This window comes from Dipodomys merriami, unplaced genomic scaffold (genome assembly GCF_024711535.1).
Source record: "Dipodomys merriami isolate MVZ:Mamm:240054 unplaced genomic scaffold, mDipMer1.0.p SCAF_3968, whole genome shotgun sequence".
In the NCBI taxonomy this organism is placed as follows: Eukaryota; Metazoa; Chordata; class Mammalia; order Rodentia; family Heteromyidae; genus Dipodomys; species Dipodomys merriami.
In genome coordinates, this window is record NW_027205568.1 from 2522 (window position 1) to 12818 (window position 10297).

The window sequence follows — 10297 nt, forward strand, 5'->3', positions numbered from 1 at the left end:
CAGTTCATTCTTCACCTGACAGGGAAGACATGGTAGCGATACTATGTGAGCAATACAAAGTGAGCTAGAATCACACCCTTTAGCAGCTTTCTGACCCCCAGACTTGTAAATGTGTAACTGTAATCTAGTCTGAGCCCAAACTGGCCAGGATGCCCAAGGAGATATTAGATGGCAAGCACTAGTACTCAGAAGCTAGTACCTGCACTCTAAGCACAACATATGAACATACAAGAGAACTTTAATGCAAATAAAAATATATCTAGGGGCTGGGAAGGTGGCTCAGTGGTAGAGTGCTTGCCTTGCATGCATGAGGCCCTGGGTTCGATTCCTCAGCACCACATAAGCAGGAAAAAAAATCCAGAAGTGGCGCTATGGTTCAAGTGGTGGAGCACTAGCCTTGAGGTGAAGAGCTGAAGGACAGCGCCCAAGCCCAGAGTTCAGGCCCCACGACCAGACCCCCCCCCCAAAAAAAAAAAAAAAAAAAAAAAAATATATATATATATATATATATATATATATATATAAACAATCACAGTGAAAATAAAATGCATGGCTCTATTTTGAAAAGCAGGTTGAAGAAAAGGATTACTGAAGAATTACTAGTCCTGAGGCTGATCCTTAGTAATACCCCATATATACACACAACCGTAACAACCAACTGTGGCAGAGTTCCCAATATACCTACTTTTGTTTAAGGGCCTGACTTCGGCTCTTTTGACGGTGTGAGGCTGTTGCAAAATCCACAAAAATTCCACAAACAGGAGTTCTGGAAGGGGAAATGTTTGCATCTGTACAGAAAAGAAAGCTGTTTTGTGACAATGAAATATTACTTCTAACCCAATAAAAACTCAAATCAAGATTAAAACAACTAGAAGCATACATAACACTCATACTCATGTCTTTTGTCCCCGACGATAAATAACAATAAACAGCCTCTGTATTTTAAAGTTCTGCTCTTGCTGACTTTATCTAAAACATCCAAACAACAAGGCAAGATTTACTGATCATCTTTTTTTTTTTGGGGGGGGGGGGTCGGTCATGGGGCTTGAGCTCTAGGCTTGGATGCTGTCCCTCAGCTCTTCAGCTCAAGGCGAGTGGCTCTACTGCTTGAGCCACAGTGGCACTTCCGGTTTTCTAGTGGTTTATTGGAGATAAGAGTCTCATGGACTTTCCTGCCCCGTCTGGCTTTGAACCACGATCCTCAGATCTCAGCAGTGAGCCACCAGTGCCTGGCCTGATCATCTTTTATATGTGCCAATCACACCACTAAGAATCTTAGAAATACTTAAGGATAAAGGATGTGGTCTTCAGCTCACACCTCACTCAGCCTGAAAAACAAATTTTTTTACTGCTAAAAACACAAAGATTACATGGAAGTCGCCCTTTAAATGTGGTTCCGCTGAGATTTCAGTACCTGCAGTCAATTAGTCTGAAGATATTAAGTGGAAACTTCCAAGAATAAGTCAATCTTAGGTTTTAGAAGTATGCTACTTTGAGAAGCCTGGTGGCTTCCCCTGTGCCTTCTGAGACAAAGCCCCTCTGTGCAGCACACTCACCCCTTAGGCGCTACCCCCACCCAGTCACTTCCTAAGGCCAGCTTCCAGACAACTATCTTGGAATCCTAGTGCTGCCAAAGAGAAGCGTGAAGGGTTTCCCTCAAGTGCAATGGTGAATTTTCAACTTCATGGAAATTTAAAAACCATAGGTTGAGATTGCCATAATCTACAGCAAAACAAATCTCCTAGCCACAACACTGAGAAGGAACATAAAATTCATGCTGCCTTTGCTGTTGCACCCCAAGCTGCCAGTTACAGGTGCCGTGAATGAGGGGCCTGGCTAAGATGGACACGTGCTGTGATGAGTGGGGGCTAAGATGGACAGGCGCTGTGATGAGTGGGGGCTAAGACGGACAGGCACTGTGAATGAGGGGGGGCTGGCTAAGATGGACAGGCGCCGTGAATGAGTGGGGGCTAAGATGGACAGGTGCTGTGAATGAGTGGGGGCTAAGATGGACAGGTGCTGTGAATGAGTGGGGGCTAAGATGGACAGGCGCCGTGAATGAGTGGGGGCTAAGATGGACAGGCGCCGTGAATGAGTGGGGGCTAAGATGGACAGGCGCCGTGAATGAGTGGGGGCTAAGATGGACAGGCGCCGTGAATGAGGGGGGGCTAAGATGGACAGGCGCCGTGAATGAGGGGGGGCTAAGATGGACAGGCGCCGTGAATGAGGGGGCTGGCTAGGACGCACAGGCACTGGCCTGGTAAGCAGAAGACATGAACAGCAAATGGCTTCAGTCATTGGCTGCACCACAAGACACTGAGCCGATGAAGACTTCAGCAAGGGGTTCCCTGACATGCGGGGAGGGGTGCCGCGCCACAAACTGCAGCCAGGGACTGTCACCCAGCTCAGGGGCAGGCCTGGGCTGAAAACTAAACATTGCCAGGAGGCTCTGTCTGCGGAAGCAGCAGCTGCTGCCGCAGGCGAAGCCACTGACAAGGCTGGCTGAGGAGGAGAAGGATGCCCGATGGAAGCCACCTTCCCAACAGCACAGGGGCGGCTCCGCCGTGGGCCGTGGAAGGGCAGAGCACCTGGCAGCCCTCCGTCACATGATAAGCCCAGATGCAGCGCAGAGCTCAAGTCTCATTAATAACACACCATACACCTGACTGTCCTTCATCCGTTTACTGTGAAAATGAAAAGGTCGAGGTGGTGTTTATCTCGTGTTTACCACGCAGGACCTCACCGCTTCATGCCTTCACCAGGTACACCTGCCAGCAGTGGTCACATCCAATTGGCTGTTGACATGGAGGACAGAAGCTACTTTGTTTTTACAATGAGACGCCTGGGCCCTAAGTCTACACCACGCGGAGCTGGGGAATCACTCTGGCAGGAACCAGAAATGTCCATCAAAGCTTCAATGGATAAGTTACATCAGACACTGTGGGAGGGCTTATGGAGAGAAGTCAGCGACAGGTTGAAAACGCTTCCTGGGACCCACCGGGAGTCAGGAAATTAGCGAGCAGACAACCTGGTAGAGAGGGCGTGTCAACACTCAAGCAAGCAGAAGAAAACAGAGAAGGCTACTGACAAGCGCTGAGGAAGGAGAAACTGGAGCCATCTGCTGAGTCACCTACAGGGAAGAGGAAGAGGAAGAGGAAGAAGAAACGTGGACATCCCCAAAATGTGTTGGCATTTCACACTGCACAGACATGAAAGAACAGAGCTACAGAATGTGATCCTCACAAACAACACATCACTAAAATCACCCTGCAGCAACACTTCAACAATGAGCTAAAAAATAAGAGACCACAACTTCCAATTACAATCTTCTCCCAAAAGGTCTCTGAAAAATGTCTTTATGTGCAGCTCTAGGCCATGGCCACTGTGAGTCCTGACGGATGTATAAGTATATATAAGACTATAAGGATACGTAAGTATCAATGTCGGGAATGAATGCCAAACACTGGTTATTCTTAGATCCGCCAAGATGGGAACTCTAAGAATGGACTCTTGCCTCTCCTCAGCAAGTCAGAACAGGTGAGTGGCGTACTGCTGACCCTGCCCACAGCGGGGCACGGCGGGACTGTAGGTCCAGCTCAGACCGCCGACACAGCCAAAACGAGGGCGCGCCCTTGCTCATCCAGGGCCGGTACCCACGGCCTCCAAGAAGTGCTCCTGGCTATGTTTATCCACTCAGCGGTTTACCTCGGAGGCAGGCGACAAAATATTAACGATTACCCTTTCAGACTCCCATTTTTGGATTATACTACGCTAAATACTAATTATAATTAAATGGGCTCATTACTGGCTACAAGATCGTTTAAAGCGGTCTACTATTCGTTAATACTTTAATAACTGTTCTATTTTACCTTTAGTGCTATTTTTAGGGCTAATTTTATCAAGTTTCCCAGCTTTCCTTTAAATGACTTAAAAACATTTATTCTTACTCTCACATGTAGCTTATTATGCCTGGAGGCCAAGAATGTCGGGGAAGCACAGGCCTGGCAGAAGCTCCCCGGCCGCCCTGTGGGTGGCGTCTCTGAGCCCTGTGGTGCTGAGGGAGCCGCCTGCCCAGGACTGCCTGCGCCTTTGTGGAAATCCAAGGAGACACCACCAGGAACGAGGGCTCGTGTGCAGACTGTGCAGGGCAGCAGGCCGGGCAGCAGGCCAGGCCCGCCTCTCACAGCCACCTCCGACCTCAGTGCTGGGCAGGATGCAGCTCGCAGCCCCTCCTTACAAAGTGACCCTTCCCAGGCACAACGCCCCCCCGCATGGCTTGCAGAAGGGAGCACCCAGGGCCTGCTGTCACCATGCTGCACAGTGTCCTGTTACCTGCCCACCTGGGTAGGCCCCAAGCCACTTCGCACACGGCCCCTGGGCTCTTGGACACCAGGGATCACCACCGTCTCACGTACCTGCCCGGGACTGCTTTTCGTACTCCATCCGACTTTGCTTTGGAAAACGTTTTGAAGATAGCTCGCCAATCCTTTCGTTTTCTGCATTGATGGCTTTCTGAATTTCTTGTATTTCTCTCTTCTGGGCTGGAGGAAGTTCCTCACTTTTTTCTTGCGAGTCAGGGTCATAGTTGCTCTCATCATCATCTCCATCACAAACTTCAAAGTCATCCTCATAATCCTACAAACAGTGATAAGGATTTGGGCACTCTTTAAGACAAACGTGTTCACACTCCAACAGAACAAAATATCACCCTGTACAATCTGAAATTGGCAAAGTCTCCTTATAGCCAAGGAAGTTCACTGATTTTGATGTTATACATTATAAATCTGTAAATATCACTGTATTTGTCTCTCTAAAAGTAAAACACAAAATACAGAGCCAGGTACACTAAGAGATGAACATCTGTGCTAAGAGTGAACGTGTGTATCTGCTTATGGTTAGATAAATATACATGCTTGAGTGCCAAGCACTTAAAAACAAGTTTAATTATAAAGTCATTTAACTACATCATCTTGGTCAGCTTTAATAGAAATAACTTCAACCAAACCTTATCCAATATTAAGTATTAAGAACAATAAAGAGAAAAATGGTTACCTAATTATATATATATATACATATATACATATATTTTCATATGTATATATTTTTATATATATATACATATATTTTTATATGTATATATTTATATACACACACACACACACACATACACACACATATATAAATAAGCTGACTTTTAAGAATTACTGTTAAACTGAGAAAAAACTTTTAGGCCAAGCACCAGTGGCTCACGCCTGTAATCCTAGCTACTCAGGAGGCTGAGATCTGAGGATTGTGGTTCAAAGCCAGCCCAGGCAGAAAAGTCCGTGAGACTCTTATCTCCAATTAAACACAAGAAAACCGGAAGTGGCACTGTGGCTCAAGTGGTAGAGTGCTCACCTTGAGCTTAAAAAGCTAAGGAACAGCACCCAGGCCCAGAGTTCAAGCCCTACAACTGACCAAAACAAACAAAAAATAATAACTTTTATACATACTTCAAAATCATCTTCAAAATTGGCTGAAATTTCATCAGGCCCAGCATTCTGTAAATCACTGGCTTCCTTTTCAATTTCCTGGGGGCATAAATTAAGCAGGAAATAAATTTAATTATAAACTTAAATATTTCAAGGTTAGAAACAAGTATATTTTCTGAGACTCATTTGATATTACTGATTTTATAATATATTTATAAAAGTAACATCCATGTAACAATATGCTAAAGCATTCCAAAATATTAGAAGGATAGTGAAAGTTTCAACATAAACCAGTAATAAATACTTGAGAATTTAACCTGATTTAAGCAGTATACCATGAATACATGCATCAAACGTACAGTATTCACATTAATATATACAATTTTAATACTTGGCCTGGCTGAAGTGGTAGAGCACTTGCCAAGCAAGCAAAAGGCTCTGAGTTCAAATCCCAGTACTATCAATAAGTAATTTTAAAAACAATTTTTTTTTGTCAGTCCTGGGGCTTGAACTCAGGGCCTGGGCACTGTCCCTAAGCCTCTCTGTGCTCAAGGCTAGCCACAGCTACCACTTGAGCCACAGCACCACTTCTGGCCTTTTCTGCTTCTGTGGTACTCAGGAATTGAATCCAGGGTTTCATGCATGCTAGGCAAGCTTCTACCATTAAGCCACATTCCCAGCCCAATAATTTTTTTTTTTTTTTGCCAGTTGTGGGGCCTGAACTCTGGGCCTGGGCGCTGTCCCTCAGCTCTTCAGCTCAAGGCTAGCTAGCGCTCTGCCACTTGAGCCACATTGCCACTTGCGGCTTTTTCTGCTTATGTGGTGCTGAGGAATCGAACCCAGGGCCTCATGCATGCAAGGCAAGCACTCTACCACTGAGCCACCTTCCCAGCCCCCAATAAATATTTTTTTTTTTTTTTTTTTTTTTTTTTTTTTTGTCGGTCGTGGGGCTTGAACTCTGGGCCTGGGCGTTGTCCCTCAGCTCTTCAGCTCAAGGCGAGCGCTCTACCACTTGAGCTACAGCGCCACTTCCGGTTTTCTGGTGGTTTATTGGAGATAGGAGTCTCGCGGTCTCTCCTGCCCGGGCTGGCTTTGAACCGCGATCCTCAGATCTCAGCCTCCTGAGTAGCTAGGATTACAGGCGTGAGCCACCAGCGCCCGGCTCAATAAATATTTTTTTAATTATCAAAAATAAAAAATTCAAGCCAGGTGCTGGTGACTCACACCTGTAATCCTAACTACTTGGGAGGCTGAGAACTGAGGATCATGTTTTGAAGCCAGACTGGACAAAACAGTCTGAAAGACTCTTATCTTCAGCAAACTACTCAGGAAAAACTTAGAAGTGGAGCTGTGGCTCAAGGGGTAGAGTCCTAGCCTTGAACAAAGGTTCAGGGACAGAGCCAAGACCCTGAGTTCAAGTCCTGCACACACAGAAAAGTTCAAAAGGGGAAGAGGAAGAGAAAAATAGAGGGATAAAATACCCTATTAGCTTACATATGTGATAGAAATGGTTATAAACAAATCTTTTGGGGAAAATCTCTAATGTACAAGTGAACTGCAATATGTCGTACCCGTGTATCACCGTGACCTTACTCCCCACTTTATGGAACATGCCACCTGTACTGTCAACAGCAAACAGCAGCGCAAGTGACCGTCCAGGCTCTGCCTCCATTGCCACAGATTCCTCGTGCAGGGCACACCTGAGTGGCCACCAGCAGGGACAGGAACAGACAGACAGACAGGCCCTGGTGTGCACCCCGCCGTGACACGTGCTGGGCACAGGAACAGAGAGTAGACAGGCCCTGGTGTGCACCCCGCCATGGCACGTGCTGGGCACAGGAACAGAGAGTAGACAGGCCCTGGTGTGCACCCCGCCGTGACACGTGTTGGGCACAGGAGCAGACAGACAGACAGGCCCTGGTGTGCACCCCGCCGTGACACATGCTGGGCACAGGAACAGACAGACAGACAGACAGGCCCTGGTGTGCACCCTGACGTGACATGTGCTGGGCACAGGAACAGGGAGCAGACAGACAGACAGGCCCTGGTGTGCACCCCGCCATGACACGTGCTGGGCACAGGAGCAGACAGACAGACAGACAGGCCCTGGTGTGCACCCCGCCATGACACGTGCTGGGCACAGGAACAGGGAGCAGACAGACAGACAGACAGGCCCTGGTGTGCACCCCGCCATGACACGTGCTGGGCACAGGAGCAGACAGACAGACAGACAGGCCCTGGTGTGCACCTTGCCATGACACGTGCTGGGCACAGGAGCAGACAGACAGACAGACAGGCCCTGGTGTGCACCCCGCCGTGACACGTGCTGGGCACAGGAGCAGAGAGCAGACAGACAGACAGACAGGCCCTGGTGTGCACCCCGCCGTGACACGTGCTGGACACAGGAGCAGACAGACAGACAGAGACACAGACAGACAGGCCCTGGTGTGCACCCCGCCGTGACATGTGCTGGGCACAGGAGCAGAGAGCAGACAGACAGACAGACAGGCCCTGGTGTGCACCCCGCCGTGACACGTGCTGGGCACAGGAACAGACAGACAGACAGAGAGACAGACAGGCCCTGGTGTGCACCCCACCGTGACACGTGCTGGGCACAGGAGCAGAGAGCAGACAGACAGACAGGCCTTGGTGTGCACCCCACCATGACACGTGCTGGACACAGGAGCAGACAGACAGACAGAGAGACAGACAGACAGGCCCTGGTGTGCACCCCACCGTGACACGTGCTGGGCACAGGAACAGACAAGACAGACAGACAGACAGGCCCTGGTGTGCACCCCGCCGTGACACGTGCTGGGCACAGGAGCAGAGAGCAGACAGACAGACAGACAGGCCCTGGTGTGCACCCCGCCGTGACACGTGCTGGGCACAGGAGCAGAGAGCAGACAGACAGACAGACAGGCCCTGGTGTGCACCCCGCCGTGACACGTGCTGGGCACCGAAGTGAAGCGCAAGTCCTCTCGAGTCCTGCAGTGATGCTGGGTCAGGCCTGGTGGTGGCCCGGAGATCTCCCCCGGGGCCTCGCGTGGTAAGTAGGGTTTGCTAGGAAAACCGAGTAGCCGCACTGCAGAACCCAGGCCAACGGATGATTCTGAAACTACTTTGTCTAGACGGGCACACACCTGTAACCCAGACGTTCAGGAGGCAGAACAAAGAGGACCAGGGTTCCCAGGCCAGCCCAGGCCCGCACTGAAATACAAAAAAAAAGGGCGGGAGGGCTAGCTCAGGGGCAGTACTTGCCTACTCGGCTCAAATCCAAGTACCACAAAAGAAATACAATTTCCTAAAGTTGCTATTCTCTTAGGTGCACTTGCCCTATCCACAGGCTGCTTGCTGGGACTCTCGCTCCACACACCCTATGATCACAAGCACCACTGGACCCTCTAGGCCTCTTTCCTGCCCATCCGACGTGCCAATCTCCCTAGGCCCGAGTTCCCTCCATCCTGCCACCCTCAGCCTGGCTCTCTGGTACCACACATGCCTCTTGATTCACATGGAGTTCAGAGGTACCTTTCTAGGAAAGCAACTCGGCCAAACCACATCCATGTTCAGAATCCAGATAGCTGCCCACCAGCTGCAGCCGACAGTCGGAACAACTCCCTGGTCAGTCAGAGGAACTGCAGCTTCATCCTAGAGGTGGGGGAGCTGTGATGGAGCCACTGTACTGCCCTACGGCAAGAAAGACAGGAGGAGCAGGGGGGCAAGGGCTGGAAACCACAGAGCTGGTAGAGAGGCCACCATGATGGTGACTGAGCCTTAAGGGAAAAAGAAAAATCATCCCACAATATGGAGCAGATACATTTGTCATCTAAAGATAGGCAGAAGGGAGAGAACAAACTCAGGGCAGATGGACACAGTGCGTGTCAAGATGGAAGGAAGATTCAGTGTAAGACGGAGCACAGACTTAGAGCTCAGGAGCGAGACCAGCGAAGTACCCAGATACACCACTTTCACCTCCAGCAAAATGCCATGCTATAAACGATGTCATAGAACTTATCCATCATGACACCCCTCTATACCTGTAAGCTCTGAGTATTAGTAAAGATACCTCACTGCCTCTAAACAGGTAGCTTATTCATTTTGTGTGTTTGAAAATACCAATAAACCTATAAACCCCTTGCTCAGCTAACTGGGAGAAAAAACAAAGAACCCAAGTGATGAGAACCAGAAACAAAAGAAAAGACATCACTACAGATCCCAGGGATACCCCAAAGATATCTAAGGAGTACCAAGAGTAATTCTGTGCCCACAAATTTGATAACCTAACTTACACATATACATATTATACATATACAATATGCATAGGTCTGTATCTCAAAAAGGAATTGACTCAACTGTTAAAAGCCTTCTGAAAACAAACAAAAACCAAACAAAACAAAAAAAAACAAACCCCAGCCCAGTTAGTGGGTGCTGGCAGGCCTTCACAACGGCGCCCAGCCCAGTTAGTGGGTGCTGGCAGGCCTTCACAACGGTGCCCAGCCCAGTTAGTGGGTGCTGGCAGGCCTTCACAACGGTGCCTTCTGCCAACTCTGCCCTCCTGGAGGAGGGGGCGGCGCAGCGCGCTGCAACTGTATCCCGGGACATAAGCAGAGGGGCTTCAGTAAGGCCAACACCAGCCGATGCCACAAGCCTAGACACCGTGAGAACGGAAAACCACAGACCGGCATGTCTTATAAATGTACATGCAACAGTCCTCAAGCCGTGCGCAGCAGCTCAGGCCTGTCATCCTAGCTACTCGGGAGGCGGAGATCTGAGGATCGCGGTTCAAAGCCAACCCAGACAGGAAAGTCCCCATGAGACTTTTA

At 49.0% G+C, this 10297-nt stretch overlaps 1 protein-coding gene across 2 annotated transcripts; it reads right to left on the reverse strand.

Moving 5' to 3' along the window:
- Positions 1–676: 676 nt before the first annotated feature.
- Positions 677–9094, reverse strand: LOC138805501 (cytoplasmic dynein 2 intermediate chain 1-like). Of its 2 annotated transcripts, none has more exons than XR_011365563.1 (4): positions 8615–8636; positions 5493–5570; positions 4416–4635; positions 677–788 (listed from the first exon to the last, which is right to left on the reverse strand). XR_011365563.1 is itself a non-coding variant. In XM_069990288.1 (4 exons), exons 1-4 carry the CDS (start codon positions 9036–9038, stop codon positions 682–684), a joined length of 441 nt encoding a protein of 146 aa, XP_069846389.1. In that variant the 5' UTR covers positions 9039–9094; the 3' UTR covers positions 677–681. The 2 variants fall into 2 exon arrangements, 1 of the variants encoding a protein (XP_069846389.1); XM_069990288.1 differs by lacking the exon at positions 8615–8636 and adding an exon at positions 9003–9094.
- Between the last annotated feature and the right edge of the window lie 1203 nt (positions 9095–10297).

Bases quoted from the DNA above. Each gene is read 5' to 3' on its own strand.
- LOC138805501 (XM_069990288.1), bottom strand. From the start codon at position 9,038: ATGGATGTGGTTTGGCCGAGTTGCTTTCCTAGAAAG. The intron at 5,571-9,002 runs GTACCTCTGAAC...TTATGCCCCCAG, and splicing joins CGAGTTGCTTTCCTAGAAAG to GAAATTGAAAAGGAAGCCAG. The intron at 4,636-5,492 runs GTATGTATAAAA...CACTGTTTGTAG, and splicing joins ATTTTGAAGATGATTTTGAA to GATTATGAGGATGACTTTGA.